Genomic DNA, 16883 nt, shown 5'->3' with positions numbered 1-16883 from the left:
CTTCAAACATAGTGACTTGTTGATGAGTATCCCGCGAGCGTCAAACATAGGGACTTGTTGATGAGTGTCCAGCAAGCTTCAAACATAGGGACTTGTTGATGAGTGTCCAGCAAGCTTCAAGCATAGGGACTTGTTGATGAGTGTCCAGCAAGCTTCAAACATAGGGACTTGTTGATGAGTATCCAGCGAGCTTCAAACATAGGGTCTTGTTGATGAGTATCCCGCGAGCGTCAAACATAGGGACTTGTTGATGAGTGTCCAGCAAGCTTCAAACATAGGGACTTGTTGATGAGTGTCCAGCAAGCTTCAAACAGGGACTTGTTGATGAGTGTCCAGCGAGCTTCAAACAGGGACTTGTTGATGAGTGTCCAATGAGCTTCAAACATCGGGACTTGTTGATGAGTATCCAGCAAGCTTCAAACATGGGGACTTGTTGATGAGTGTCCAGCGAGCTTCAAACATGGAGACTTGTTGATGAGTGTCCAGCGAGCTTCAAACATGGGGACTTATTGATGAGTGTCCAGCGAGCTTCAAACATAGGGACTTGTTGACGAGTGTCCAGCAAGCTTCAAACATAGGGACTTGTTGACGAGTGTCCAGCAAGCTTCAAACATAGGGACTTGTTGATGAGTGTCCAGCAAGCTTCAAACATGGGGACTTGTTGATGAGTGTTCAGCAAGCTTCAAACATAGGGACTTGTTGATGAGTGTCCAGCGAGCTTCAAACAGGGACTTGTTGATGAGTGTTCAGCGAGCTTTCTTGAACCAAGATAGGTCAACGACCTGTTCATACTCTGGATTAACCCTACGTTCGACAGCAACGCTGGGTATGAATGTTGTCATAACTTCAGGATCTTAAAGCTGGCACCGTTTGCCTGGTTTTCAGTTGTCCAGAACATGAACAATGCTTGGTCGTCTCTGCCATGCGGCCACGTGAGTTGTGTTATATTTTAAAAAGTTTTACCATCAAGAGTCTGACCACAGACATCAATGTTGGCCATAGTAAAACGCGCAAACCTTCCATGCAGGAGATTAAGTAGGACAGCCACACCATTATTTGTCCATGGTGCTCACCATGCTCTCTGCCCAATGCTATGTTTATTTGAAGTATATGGTCATCGTTGATAATGTGACCAGCTTTGAGAAACTCCCCAACTCTCACTCCCTCTCCCCCAACTTCCACTCCCTCTCCCCCAACTTCCACTCACTTTCCCCCAACTTCCACTCCCTCTCCCCCAACTTCCACTCCCTCTCCCCCAACTTCCACTCCCTCTCCCCCAACTTCCACTCCCTCTCCCCCAACTCCCAATCCCACTCCCTCTTCCCCAACTCCCACTCCCTCTTCCCCAACTCCCACTCCCTCTTCCCCAACTCCTGCTCCCTCTCCCCCAACTCCCACTCCCTCTCCCCAACACCCTCTCCCCAACTCCCTCTCCCCCAACTCCCACTCCCTCTTCCCCAACTCCCGCTCCCTCTCCCCCAACTCCCACTCCCTCTCCCCAACTCCCACTCCCTCTACACCAACTCCCACTCCCTCTCCACCAACTCCCACTCCCTCTTCCCCAAATCCCACTCCCTCTCCCCAACACCCTCTCCCCAACACCCTCTCCCCAACTCCCTCTCCTCAACTCCCTCTCCTCAACTCCCTCCCCTCAACTCCCTCTCCCCAACTCCCTCTCCCCAACTCCCTCTCCCCAACTCCCTCTCCCCAACTCCATCTCCCCAACTCCCTCTCCCCAACTCTAACTCCCTCTCCCCAACTCCAACTCCCTCTCCCCAACTCCAACTCCCTCTCCCCAACTCCAACTCCCTCTCCCCAACTCCAACTCCCTCTCCCCAACTCCAACTCCCTCTCCCCAACTCCAACTCGCTCTCCCCAACTCCAACTCGCTCTCCCCAACTCCCACTCCCTCTCCCCAACTCCCTCTCCCCAACTCCCTCTCCCCAACTCCCTCTCCCCAACTCCCTCTCCCCAATTCCCGCTCCCCAACTCCCGCTCCCCAACTCCCACTCTCTCTGCCCAACTCTCTCTCCCCAACTCCCACTCTCTCTGCCAAACTCCCTCTCCCCAACTCCCACTCCCACTCCCCAATTCCCACTCCCCAATTCCCACTCCCCAATTCCCACTCCCCAACTCCCACTCCCCAACTCCCTCTCCCCAACTCCCACTCTCTCTGCCCAACTCCCACTCCCCAACTCCCACTCCCCAACTCCCACTCCCCAACTCCCACTCCCCAACTCCCACTCCCCAACTCCCACTCCCCAACTCCCTCTCCCCAACTCCCTCTACCCAACTCCCTCTCCCCAACTCCCACTCTCTCTGCCCAACTCCCACTCCCCAACTCTCTCTCCCCAACTCCCGCTCCCCAACCTCCTCTCCACAACTCCCACTCCCACTCCCCAATTCCCACTCCCCAACTCCCTCTCCCCAACTCCCACTCCCTCTCCCCAACTCCCACTCTCTCTGCCCAACTCCCACTCCCCAACTCTCTCTCCCCAACTCCCACTCCCCAACCTCCTCTCCACAACTCCCTCTCTCCTACTCCCTTCCATCTTGGAAAAAACAAAAAACTTTGCACCTCTATATCTCTGAAACCACTCCTTGGAGAAAAATTGGCAGGTGGCTTGTTGTAAAGTACTTCCCATGGGGAATAACGTGGTATGTTAATGTCATCGGTGCCTTCATTATGACATCATAAATCGACAAGTACAATGCTTGATCCGATCAGAATGAAAATTATTGAGCGTGATCTTGGGATAAATTGGTAAAAAACAAAACAAAAACCAAACATGATGACGTCGTCATCACGTGGTTCAGCAGCCATATTTTTACGGTATAGCCCATCGGGCAATGCCGTATGGAACAGCGTTTGTCTGCCTGTCCAGTGTATGTATGTATGTCCCTCACAAACGTCCACCAATCAGCGCTGAGGATCTGGTCACATGATGGGGACAGCAGATCCTCCTCTCACCAGATCCAAACCTGCCTATGCCGTTGTTGGACTATCTATGAGTCTTGTTTTATCCTCCTTTATATTTTCTCCATTTTGTTTTATTTTAAAGCATTCTTTCCCGAACATGATTTCACTTCCCATTATTTACGAAGTCATTGAGGAGAAGGAGTTGCTCCCAGGAAAATGCTGATGATGTTCCATTTCTTCTTCTTTATTCTCCAGACATGTTTTCATCCTTTTTTTCAAACAATGCCAACCAGACACCAGGAAGGAAGGTGTCCTGTCCAGATCAAAGCAGCTTTCAACAAGGTTCACCTCTCACCTCTACACCCATCTCCCTCCTCTATGGTGCTGTGACACCTACACGAACCACGTCTCCGTTAACGTCCCCAGTGAATCAGAGGTCATGCACCAGGTTTGTGCCTACTTCATCTACTTCCTTCCTCACCTATAAAAAAAATAATCCTTTTTTCATTTACTATTCCATTCACCAAATCACTGCCTGTTACATTTCACCCAGAATGCAATGGGTGTTGAATAAATAAAATATTTTTTATAAACCTAACAATTTTTTGGTGAAAACCTTTTGGGGGGGGGGGGGGGGGGTAATGGGGGTAGCAATAACATAAGTGGTATTAAAGTTGCAACTTTCTTTTTTGAAAAAACGAGTTTTATTTTGTTATTGTGTTTTTCGTAGTGGCCTAATTAACTACACTTCCAGTCAAAAGTTTTAGAACACCTCAATTTTTCCAGTTTTTATTGAAATTTACGCAGTTTAATGTCTCAATGTACTCCGAAATTAAGCGTTGAACAAATAAACAATTGGAGATAAAAAAGAAATCCTCGAATCATTTTGTTTAACAAAATGTAATTAAAATTTTTGACCCAGCAAAGTCGCCACCTTTTGCAGATATAACCGCCGAACACACTCATGGCATTCTTTCTACTATGGAAATCAAATATTTTTCGGGAAGTTCTTCCCAACACTGTTGCAAAAGTTCCCACGAATGTGTTTCATTTGTAGGTTGTTTTGCTTTCACCCTTCTGTCCAGTTCATCCCAAACCAGCTCGATGGGGTTTAAGTCTGGAGACTGTGCTGGCCATTCCATGATTTGAAGCCTACCCTCTTGTTCTTTTCCTCGAAGGTAGTTTTGACATAGCCTGGAGGTGTGTTTAGGGTCATTTCTTGCTGTAGGATGAACCCCTGACCAACTAGGCGTATACCAGAAGGTATTGCATGGCGCTGCAAAATGCTGTGGTAGCCCTTTTGGTTCAGGGTGGCAGTCACTCTGTGCAAGTCGCCGACTCTGGATCCAGCAAAAGAGCCCCAGACCATCACGCTTCCTCCTCCATGTTTGACAGTTGGTGTCACTGAGGAACCATCCTTTCGCCTACTCGACGGCATACAAAAACCCTGCGTGATGAACCAGATTTCAAATTTTGATTCATCGGTCCATAAGACCTTCTTCCAGTTTTCAGTAGTTCACTGGCGGTGCTTCATGGCCCAGGCAAGCCCCTTTTTCTTGTTTTGCCATCTTAGCAATGGCTTTCTTACTGCCACTCGACCTGTTAAACCTGCAGCTCGAAGTCTTCTCTTCACAGTGGAAACTGAGACTTGCTTACTTCGACCAGTGTTAAGCTGTGCTTGAAGCTGTTGTCCTGTGAGCCACCTATCACGCAAGCTGTTGACTCTCAGAAACTTGTCTTCTGATTCTGTTGTGGCTTTGGGTCTGCCAGACCTCTTCCTGTCAGAGTTTCCTCCAGTTTCCAATATACTACTTCCTGCAGTGCAATATTGTCCAAATAATGCTTCAGAGGGTGTAATAACAGTTTGTTCCAATACTGCTTTTATACAGACAGGGGGTTGGTAATCAAGTAATTAGCAGAGGTTGGGACACCTGTAGGAATTGTTTGCATCAACTTTCAAGGCTTAATTTACTTACATTGCTGCAGAACAGCTGGAAGTTGTTAACCCATTACTTGCTCCCTGAAGAAGGCCTTTTTTTTACAATATAACTGTGCAATTTGCATAATTTTCCTGTTTTTGCTAACCTAAACTTTTTTTTAAACCTCGAGCAGTTTACTGCTTACCTTTGTACCATTTCAGGTTATTCACTGGACTTGAATTGCTTAAATTTCAATAAAAACTGGAAAAATTGAGGTGTTCTAAAACTTTTGACCGGTAGTCTATGTTCATACCCAAGTCCTTGGCAAACCTTCACATTGTTAACGAGTTCTACTTCCTGTCGCATTTGATGTGCAGAAACTCCCACAGCTGGCATGGCCCTTGCAAGGTTGACGTAAACACATTTACTCACATGGAGAACTCTGTTGATTTCCCCACGTTTGTTGAGCTCTTCAAGGCTTTCATGTGAGTTCATCACCGAAAACGTTTTAATCATCTATGCATGACTTCGTTCCTGGAACGACTACTTGTCATCATTTTTTTGTCAAATGGCCATTACCTGCATCCTGGTTGCGCTCTTAATGCTGATGGAACATTGCAGGAAAGGTGTGATTTCTTTGATTTGTGGGAGAGTGATGAAGAAACAAAATGGTTGTTGTGCCTGTGCTTTTTGTTAGTGTGAGGAGCAGAAAAGATTTGAAGGACTTGTTTGAGCTTTACAGCGCATCCTACCACCATTCCGACCTCTCCTCTCCTGCCTCACTCGCTACCAAGCAGCACGTCCATTTGCCTACAGGCTCTCAGCCAGAGGAGGGTGAGTACATGTCTGACAGGATGGTTCACAGGTATGCACTCACCTTTGAATGTTCTAGTCTGTTTTGGATTCTCGACTCGTGATACACTGTCTGATTGATGCTTCACAGGTCGGCATTCCATCACAAAGTATACTCCGTCGGATGGATGTTAAGCTGCGGATCCTTCTAAATAGATGCTGGCATTGATGAATTAATGTATCGGTGGCACCCTGGCCAAGTTTGAAATCCCTTGCCTAACTTGCAGAACATGCTGCATCAGTGGCACATCTATGCTCCCTGGAAATTGGCGCATACCAGCAGGCCAAACTTGTAATTGACTACTGATCAATGATACATATGTTCACAAATGACCAAATTATGGATAAAAAATATGCTGGTGATAGTTGTTTAAAATTAATGCACCTAACATTCCTAACATTGTGTTTGCCGCTCCATTACTTCCACTCCACGTTTTCAGAGTTGCTAACCCGGAATTCAGTCGAGAAAAGCCCTGGCCTCGTAGAACGGCATCACCAACAGATCCTGGATGTTATCGCAACTACGAGCATCTTGTCAAACCATGCAGGTGTGGAGAACGCAGGAATGCGTGTTGGTGCCATGGGTGCACTGGAGCTCAGTGACTTCCTGGCTACGTGCCAGGGTGAGCATCGTTCCTACTACGAAATCCTTGCACTCATTTGGGTAGGTAACCAGCTCATTACATTCGTCTTGGGGACAGGGGGTTGTCCTGGGGAAAGGGAGGAGGAGGAGAAACAAAAGTTAATGTTTGGATTTAATTGAATTTGTATGTGATAAGCAAAACTTTTCCAATTGCAATTTCCCCAAGTGAAACACTGTTGACATATCCTGTATTTCCCTTGATGAAATAGCACATCTTTGGAAGTAGGTTCGAGACAGCAACCGCCCAGGGTAGTACTATCATCCGAACTTAAGAGCGTCAAAGTGGGATTGCTGGTCTTACCTTCTGTCTTGCGCAAACGAAGTTGCAAGTTTTTAATTATTTATTTATTTTTCTTTCTCACATGCACCATCCACTTATCCTACTAATTTGCACTCCATATCTTTACATTGTTTCTCTTTCCTTTCATTTTCTTATAAACCACTAATTCCAAACATGAAAACGTCCTTCATCTGGCTTTGGATTTGTCTCCCAGCTATCACTATTTTCTGTTTCACCGACTGCTCTCCTAACTTTACAACGTTTATAACCGTATTTGACTGTCTAAATTGCTGCCATGAGGCAATGACATCCTCTCACCCAAGAGCCGAAGTCATCTAGTTCGGAGACTTCAAGGTTCACCAGAGCAGCACACAGTTGTTGGGGGTGGTTCCAAGGGCACACATCCTTCCATTTCTAATGATTTGGAGCAAGTTATCAACCACCCTACCAGTATTCCAGATCATCATGACCACTCTTCCAATACCCCGGACCTGTTTTTCACCTCAAATCCATTGCATTATAGCTCTACAATTTCACTCCCGTTTGGTTCCTCTGACCACTCTTGTAAATATCTCTTTATTTATGACTCCTCTTCCAACTGGATTAGCACTTTATTAGTGCTGACTTGACTGGAAACTTGAAACTTGAAAAGAAGGGGCATTCCATAGCTTGTAGAAAATGCCAAACAATAGAAAATAAGTGGCATTCAAAAACTCTCGTGTGCATGCTGGACTACCCTTGTGTTCTTAGGAGGAACCAAGTAATGCTCTAGAAAAGTTCATATAACGGGGTGCCCTGCGTCTGGCAAATAAAATACATTTCTTCTTTATGCAGGTGTATGAATGGAATTGGCACCACTTTATATGAACTTTTCTAGAGCTTTACTTTTCTAGAATCATTAGCATGGTTTTGGCTTAGCGTTTGGGGTGCTGGCTTGTGATCCTAGGATCTTCAGTTCAAATCCCGGTCGATTGTTGAATTAACGCCAGGGGGGTTGACTCAGCCTGTCATCCTTCTGAGTTCGGCAAATTGAGTAGCAGCTTGCTGGGGATTAATGAGCCATTCGGGTATCTTGCGTCGGAGTGGTGACCCATCAAGGATTGTGCCCAGTAGCCAAGGAAATTGCTTTGGCAGCCCTCTGCATCGTCACGGTGCAAAAAGGAATGGTCATCATCATCATTACACCGTCGTTAGGCATCAGATATGAAGCTTGTGGCCAGGTTTCACCAACATCGTATGTGTAGTTTCAGAGAAGAGAGCAAATACCAATTTTTGGGGGCCAAAAACCACCCTTTCTCACCCCCTTATTGAGCGCAGATTTAGATGTTGTCAATACACCTTCGTTAGTCGTCAGATAGGAAGTTTGGTGCCAAGTTTCATCAAAATTGTGTGTGTAGTTACGGAGAAGAGAGCAAATAGCTATTTTGGGGGGTTAAACTCCCCCCCCCCCCCCCCCTCCTTCGCCCTGTTATTGAGCGTAGATTTTTATGCGGTCAATACACCTTTGTTAGGCATCAGATATGAAGCTTTTGGCCAAGTTTCATCGACATCGTGCGTGTAGTTTCAGAGAAGAGAGCAAATAACTATTTTGGGGGGTGGGGTGGGTCAAAAAAACCCGTAGACCTCCTTAATGAGCGCAAATTTTGGATTTGTTTCAAAAGCCATCAACTAGACTTATTGGCCGATGTATCTTCCAAGTTCAACTAGTTTCAATGTATAGCCTTTGAGATAGGAGCGCCAACACATTTTGGGCGGAAGGACGGACAGACACCAAAGTGAATTTGATGGTTTTCTTAATAAAACTCAAGAATGCGGAAACGGACATTGGTGAAATTTGGAACATATTACCTCGATGTACAAAGTATTTACTTCTGAAATTTGCAGCCGATTTCATCGAGTAGAAGCCAAGAAACGAATTTTCAGTCCCCATGTTTAAGCTGCATACAGAGAAACGATCCCATATATAAAGGGAGGGGCGATTTGCACCTCCCTTTGATAATTTATTGGCATGGATTAATGGATATGTATGTCATCAATTTAATTCTTCCCTCACATTGCATCATAGATCATATATATGAAGTTCAGATTTTTCGGATAAGGATTTCAATTCAACCAATTTATGAATGGGATACAACTTCACCGATGACCTCATCGCTATCACCCGACATAGTTGATGACATATGCCAACTTTCAATTTTTTTCGTTGAGCGTTTTTGGAGAAAATGTCCAATTTTTTCCCTTTAATGCAATATGGCTGCCATACAATGTGACATATGACATCATACATTTAATTAGTCACACTCATCAGGTCATATCATTTCATCAGGGAAAGGTGTATGTTGCATGTGTGAGAAGTGTTATGATTTATGGGAGCGAGACATGGGTAATGAACGTAGAGCAGCAACGAAGGTTGGAAAGGGTGGAAATGCGAATGGTTCGGTGGATGTGCAGAGTATCGTTGAGAGAGAGGAAGACAAATGATGAATTGCGAAAGATGATGGGAATAGACCCTGTGATTGATGCTGTGAAGAGGAACAGGTTGAGATGGTTTGGTCATGTGTTGAGGAAGGATGAAAGTGACTGGTTGAGAAGAGTGATGGAAATGAATGTAAAGGAAGTAGAGGACGGGGAAGACCGAGAAAGACTTGGCTAAAGATGGTGGAAGAAGAAATGCGGGCAAGGGGGTTAACAAGGGGAGATGCAGAAAATATGGCAAAATGGAGAAGATTGTCATGGGGACCGCAAGGCTAACCCCCGCTCTTGCAGGGAAAATGGCCTTAAAATGCATGTTGTTGTTGTGTTGTGTTGTGTATATATATATATATATCTTTATTTATTTATTTATTTATTTACACACATTAGTCGTTTGTTTGATCTTGTTTGTGAGATACCGTATTTGATTCAAGAACTTTTGTTCTTTCTTTGTCTCCCTACCCTTGTGTGCCAGAGGCATGAGCCGTTCCCCTCCATGAAACAAAGAGGACTCCTGTCTTTTGAAGGTTTTTCAAGGTAAATGCATTTCCTGCATTGGCACAGTTTGTAGTATCTCTTTAGCACCCTTTTAGATGATCTCCTTGATGCATCTGTTTGGGATTTGTTTGTGAATCTTGAATTCTTTTTCCACCCTCTCTCTAACATGATCTTGAACTCATTTGGGTGTATTTACATACTTTCCATGAAAGACAAACATTCACACACATTGATATTCATTATCTTTTTAATTTATGTTGTAACACGAACAAATGAATAAAGACTAAACAATTTGAACCTGATGTTAAAGGCATTATGAGGCATGCATTCATCTACTGTATATATTAAAGTACCTGGATTTTTCCATCCGTCCGTCCCTCTGTCTGTGTCGCTCTTCGCTGGGATGCTATTGTGGTGTTATGTATGGGACGTTATTACAATGTTATGTTTGGAACGTAATTGCGGTGTTACGTCTAGCACTAGTCTAGTTCTCTACGGACATGCACACCATCCTGGCATCCAACAATCAACCCATCCCATCATTTTGTTGAGCACCACAACCCATATATCTGACTATTTTGACATCCACCAGCGACGGGCTGATTGCCAGATGCTAAGGGTTAGGATAAAGGACTTAGTAAAATGGTGGTGTAGTAAGACATCATATTTTAAATTATTTTAATTGGTAATATCAGAGTTCTGTGAATCAAAAGTGCACAGACTGCAATGAATCATGATTCATTGGTCTGATTGATCACAACAAATAATTATTTGAAAAAGCACAGTTTTATTCATATGCAAATCTTTGTGACCAGCAGATAGCAAAAATGCCAGTGCACTCTCCCATAAATTGTCTATCCGAGGTTTGAATGTTCACCCAGCTATAAACTGTCTCCATTGTTTCGCTCACCTGCAGGGTGATGAGTCAATGTGTGCACGGTCCGTTTCTTAGTTAAACCAGAAAACCTGTCTGCATCTCCATATCGCTCATGTTCTGTGCCGATCCCCATCTCCATATCCCTCCCACACTCTGTTGATGCCCACCTACATATCCCACACCTTCCGTGTCAATGCTCATCTCTATATTCCTCCCACACTGCATTGATACCCATCTCCATATATCTCCCGCACTGCGTGTGTTGTTGTTCGTCTCCATATTGCCCCCACACTGCATTGATGCCCATCTACATATCCCTCACATTCTGTGTCAATGTCCATCTCCATATCCCACACTGCATTTCTGCCCATCTCCATATCCCACATGTTCCACGTCGACGCTCATCTCCATATCCCTCCCACACTGCATGTGTTGTTGCCCATCTCCATATCCCACATGTTCCATGTCGATGCCCATCTCCATATTCCCCTCACACTGCATTATGCCCATCTCCATATCCCTCACATTCTTTGTCAATGTCCATCTCCATATTCCTCCCACACTGCATTTATGCCCATCTCCATATCCCACATGTTCCGCGTCGATGCTCATCTCCATATCCCTCCCACACTGCATGTGTTGTTGCCCATCTCCATATCCCACACTGCATGTGTTGTTGCCCATCTCCATATCCCACATGTTCCACGTCGATGCTCATCTCCATATCCCTCCCACACTGCATGTGTTGTTGCCCATCTCCATATCCCACATGTTCCGTGTCGATGCCCATCTCCATATTCCCCTCACACTGCATTGATGCCCATCTCCATATCCCTCACATTCTGTGTCAATGCCCATCTCCATATCCCTCACATTCTGTGTCAATGTACATCTCCATATTCCTCCCACACTGCATTATGCCCATCTCCATATCCCACATGTTCCGCGTCGATGCTCATCTCCATATCCCTCCCACACTGCATGTGTTGCCCATCTCCATATCCCACATGTTCTGTGTCGATGCTCATCTCCATATCCCTCCCACACTGCATGTGTTGCCCATCTCCATATCCCACATGTTCCACGTCGATGCTCATCTCCATATTCCCCTCACACTGCATTATGCCCATCTCCATATCCCTCACATTCTGTGTCAATGTCCATCTCCATATTCCCCTCACACTGCATTATGCCCATCTCCATATCCCTCACATTCTGTGTCAATGTCCATCTCCATATTCCGCTCACACTGCATTATGCCCATCTCCATATCCCACATGTTCTGTGTCGATGCTCATCTCCATATCCCTCCCACACTGCATGTGTTGCCCATCTCCATATCCCACATGTTCCGCATCGATGCTCATCTCCATATTCCCCTCACACTGCATTATGCCCATCTCCATATCCCTCACATTCTGTGTCAATGTCAATCTCCATATTCCCCTCACACTGCATTATGCCCATCTCCATATCCCTCACATTCTGTGTCGTTGCCCATCTCCATATCCCTCCCACACTGCATGTGTTGCCCATCTCCATATCCCACATGTTCTGCATCGATGCTCATCTCCATATTCCCCTCGCACTGCATTAGGCCCATCTCCATATCCCTCACATTCTGTGTCAATGTCCATCTCCATATTCCCCTCACACTGCATTATGCTCATCTCCATAGCCCACATGTTCTGTGTCGTTGCCCATCTCCATATCCCTCCCACACTGCATGTGTTGCCCATCTCCATATCCCACATGTTCCGCATCGATGCTCATCTCCATATTCCCCTCGCACTGCATTAGGCCCATCTCCATATCCCTCACATTCTGTGTCAATGTCCATCTCCATATTCCCCTCACACTGCATTATGCCCATCTCCATATCCCTCACATTCTGTGTCGATACCCATCTCCATATACCTCCCGCACTGCATCGATAGGTCAGGTCAGGTATGGGAGCATCCGCCGGAGCAGCGCATCGCCACATCCACTTTCCGACGGTACTCCAGGGGCCTCCATCTGGCCATCCCCCAGGCTTATGCCTGGCCCATCTCTATCTCCTTGAGATACCGATCAACCCGCTGGAGGCACGCGGTCGGCCCGTTGGCCTCCTCCACTCACGAGGCTCCCTTTCTGCGAGTATCTGGTGAGCTGGATCAGCGTCCGTAAAACGAGCCACATGTCCATGCAGCCGCAGCTAACGCTCACGGACCATACAGGAAACAAATCTCATCTGAGTTTCTTTAAGCAACTGCTCGTTGGATACAAATTCCGACCAGGGATAGCCAAGGATGCTCCGAAGAGACCTGCTTCCAAAGGAGTTAAGTCTCATTCCCTGGCCCTTAGTGAGGGTGCAAGTCTCGCATCTATACAGCAAGACTGGAAGCACCAAGGACATAAAGACTGACTTTCGTCCACATGCATAGATACCGACAGCACCACACCCCATGATCCAGTGAATCTATGACTCCCCAGGCCTGACCCAGACGTCTATCAACCCCTGGCTCACAATATGCGGAGACATGAATAACACTGCCAAGGTAAGTGAATCTCTTCGTGACCTCAACATCCTCACCACAAATAGGCACAGACAAGACAGCAGCATCCAATATGTCATTGAAAGCCTGGATCTTGGTTTTGACCCAGGAAATCTGTAATCCCAGCAGCTCCGCCTCCTCATTCAGTGCCTGAAGGAACCCCGTAAGAATATCCAGCATCTCCGCAAAGATGACTGCATCATCTGCGAAATCAAGGTCAGAGATCTTGACACCCCTAAATGATGCACTGCAGCCTGACCTCTCAACATCCTCCCCAGAATCCAGTCCATACAAGCGCTGAAGAGTGTGGGAGCCAGTACACACTCCTGCCAATCTCCAGTAACAACTGGAAACAAGTCAGAGATGGAGCTGCGTCGGTACCCATCTCCATATCCCTCCCACACTGTGTGTGTTGATGCCCATCTCCATATCCCTCACATTCTGTGTCGATGCCCATCTCTGTGTCCCTCCAACACTGCGTGTGTCGATGCCCATCTCCATATCCCTCACATTCTGTGTCGATGCCCATCTCCATATCCCTCCCACTCTGCGTGTGTTGATGTCCATCTCCATATCCCTCACATTCTGTCGATGCCCATCTCCATATCCCTCCCACTCTGCATGTGTTGATGCCCATCTCCATATCCCTCACATTCCGTGTTGATGCCCATCTCTGTATCCCTCTGAGTCGATACCTTTCTCCCCTGTTAAAATTATGCAGATTATAAAAATACCTGTTAAATTGTTTTCATATTATATCTGAGTTTATGTTTATAATCTTATGGGTAGGGGATCAGGTGGTCAAAATTTAAGTTTTTGCATACGTCATAAATATTGTTATGATATGTCCATGTTTCCAAAGTAATTTTAAAAAAATATTAAAGCATATTATGCTGTGATTAAACATTGACAATTACAGGTTCTTTACATTAAATGACAGTCAAGTTTCCTGCAGATTTATGCTGGACAAAGAAAACTTTGCTTCAATGGCAGATGAGTCCACCACCAACGTTGCTGATTTGCAGTTTCCTCTCTCCTATTATTACATCGCTTCATCCCACAATACTTACCTGATGGGACACCAGCTCCGTGGAGAGTCATCCGTTGAGATTTACCAACAGGTAAACTGGGATGACCATCTTTCATGAAGTCACCTGTACTCTGTGTTCCTCGTTTTCTCTCTTGAGGATGATCTTGCAGATGTCTGGATATAAACCCTTAGTGTCTATGCACATTCTGACTGCTGTGTCTCTGTGTGTTCTGCCTTGCGAACGAGCACAAGGAAATTAGAATTCAGATTATCAGATTCGTTTCACCAAGAAAACGGCAAATTCCCCCTCGTCCAAGCTATCCGAACTAAATGAAACATCAGAATTCCCAAATTTAAAAGTTGGATAAATAAATGTTCCTTTTGGGCTCACAGGATATCTTGGAGGTGATAATGCACTTTGACCTGTCTAGTCTGGGTTTGATTCTCGATGCGTCAATAACAATAACAATTATGCATTGCATTCATCGAGTGCTTAATGCAATGCAATATACAAACCATGCACAGCTTTCAAGTCAATCGGATGAATATTTATGATTTAATGCAACCTTGACCTTTTGACCTTCTTTACAGGACAGGGTTCACTTGAATTGGGTCACTGATGTATTGATATGACTGACATATTGATCTTTTATGCACCCTTGACCTTTAACCTAAAAAAAGGCAAAACAATCAGCTTCTAGCTTTTGATTGGTGAACCAATTCCGTGACACAATATGCAAATTCTTCAAATTTTAGGTCAATAGGATGAAAATTGACTTTTGTGTTGCGACCTTTGACCTTTTTGACCAAATCATTAATTTGTCTTCTCCATATTTTCATAGTGGAGCTTTGTTGAGACTCTGACAAAAGCTCAAATGTAAAAGCGTTATGGCCGGACAGACACACATACACAAGTGATTGCAAAACTCTGTCTCCCGCTGCTTGGGAGATGGGCTGAATGAACCAACGAGAACGGCACTCAGTAGAGCACATACCACTACCAGGCTGAACAATTTACATGTTGTATCCCACAAGCTGGATCTGCTCACCTGAACCAAAATCGAATTGACTCGTTCTTGTCAACGAACCAACTCATCCACCAAGTTTGGTCTGAATCTGCCCAAATCTTTTTGAAATATCGTGCTATATATCGTTTTTGGCCCCATCTCTCAATGGTGAAAAATTACTTGAGAAATTAAAACATTATTGGATCCGGATCCGGATCTTCACCCAAATCGAATCGTTTTTGCCTTGTCAAACACTCAACCTGTCCACCATCTTTCGTCCGAATCTGTCCACAACTTTTTTGAGATATCCTTCTCACAGATAGACAGACAGACAGACAGGGGTGAAAACATAACCTCAGTCCACCGTTTATGGCGGAGGTAATTCAGAAGAAAAAAAAAGGAAGACTTGCACCACTAAAATGTGGAATATTCAGTTGATGCAAATTAAATTTATACAATAAGTAGATTCAGTGCAAATGCAATTTTCACATTTCTGTTAATTGACGACATATAAGTAATAAAACATTTTTTAAATGTAAAAGGATGTATTGATGGTATATCAAAAATTATATGGTGTGCCACACACCAATAGGGCAAAATGGAGAAGATTGTCATGGGGCCTGCAAGGCTAACCCCCGCTCTAGCAGGGAAAATGGCCTTAAAATGCCTGTTGTTGTTGTTGTTGTGTGCCACACAAGAGATGATGAATCTTTCACGGAATCAGATGATCAAGCAGTTGCCCGGCCAGATGGGTAGATTCTCTGACGTGTTGATGAAGACCGATTGCGACCAACATGTCGAGGAAGGTCATAGCTTATTTATCGGTTTCATTGTCAACATGGATTGGTTGATTTTCTTAACTGACACCGATTCCAACAAAGGAGAAAATGATTGCACAAAAAGATCAAAAATACGTTTGGTCTTTAAAGACTGGCGTGGCCTGTAGATGGCATAAATCCCTGGCTACTTGATTCATGAAAGACTTGGTCCAAAAACATTACTGGCTGCCTATGCGGCGGCAGTAGTAGTAGTAGTAGTAGTAGTAGTAGTAGTAGTAGTAGTGGTAGTGGTAGTGGTAGTAGTATTTTTGAGTGCAGATGTAGATGAGGTTTGTTGCTTTCTTGTTGTTTTGTAGGTACTACTGCAAGGCTGTCGCAGCGTTGAGCTTGATTGCTGGGATGGAGATGATGGAAATCCAATTATCTACCATGGTCACACACTCACCACGAAGATTCCATTCAGGGTACCAACAAAGCACTTTGAATGGCTCCTTTGCATATAAAATAAAAATTCCACAAGACCTTCAAACACAACCATCACAAAACGAAAATACGTCGTCACAGACATGGGTGGAGCAACATGTTGACATGTTCCATACTTTTGAGCATGGCAAAGATGAGTACAACAACTGGAGTGATGATGGACAATAATTTTAAGAACTGCTGAGGGTAGAGAGGGGGGGGGGGCGAGGGGGGGGGGGTTCTCAAAAGCTGTTGTTGTTGGGGAAAAAAAATTACAGAAGAGCAATGAACAAACGAATGCATTTTGGGTATTTGTTGAAGGTCTGTATACATATGCACCATTGATTGTTTTTGATATCCCCCTCCCTTTCCCCTTTCTCTTTGCGCAATGTGCAGAGACTAAATGACTTGTTTTTTTCAGGACGTGGTGGAGGCAATAAACCATTCTGCCTTCATAACCTCGGATCTTCCGGTTATCCTGTCCATTGAAAACCACTGCTGTCTTCAGCAACAGCGTAAAATGGCTGAGATCTTCAAGGTACAAAAATGTTTGGATTTTCCCTTTATATATCATTTTGTGAAGTTTTAAATATGGGCACTGACTTATTAC

At 44.9% G+C, this 16883-nt stretch overlaps 1 protein-coding gene across 5 annotated transcripts in view; it reads left to right on the top strand.

Moving 5' to 3' along the window:
- The window catches only part of PLCE1 (phospholipase C epsilon 1), a 296731-nt gene that overhangs the window by 199957 nt on the left and 79891 nt on the right, over positions 1–16883 (top strand). For all 5 annotated transcript variants that reach the window (XM_068106883.2, XM_068106878.2, XM_078771858.1 and 2 more), the window contains exons 12-19: positions 3176–3368; positions 5217–5324; positions 5537–5673; positions 6132–6355; positions 9562–9623; positions 13951–14116; positions 16168–16275; positions 16695–16811. In XM_068106883.2, coding sequence (XP_067962984.2) covers positions 3176–3368; positions 5217–5324; positions 5537–5673; positions 6132–6355; positions 9562–9623; positions 13951–14116; positions 16168–16275; positions 16695–16811 — 1115 coding nt within the window. The remainder of the gene's footprint in view (positions 1–3175; positions 3369–5216; positions 5325–5536; positions 5674–6131; positions 6356–9561; positions 9624–13950; positions 14117–16167; positions 16276–16694; positions 16812–16883) is intronic.

This window comes from Myxine glutinosa, chromosome 2 (assembly GCF_964187855.1).
Source record: "Myxine glutinosa chromosome 2, kmMyxGlut1.1, whole genome shotgun sequence".
NCBI lineage: Eukaryota > Metazoa > Chordata > Myxini > Myxiniformes > Myxinidae > Myxine > Myxine glutinosa.
This window is presented reverse-complemented; position numbering and strand designations above follow the sequence as displayed.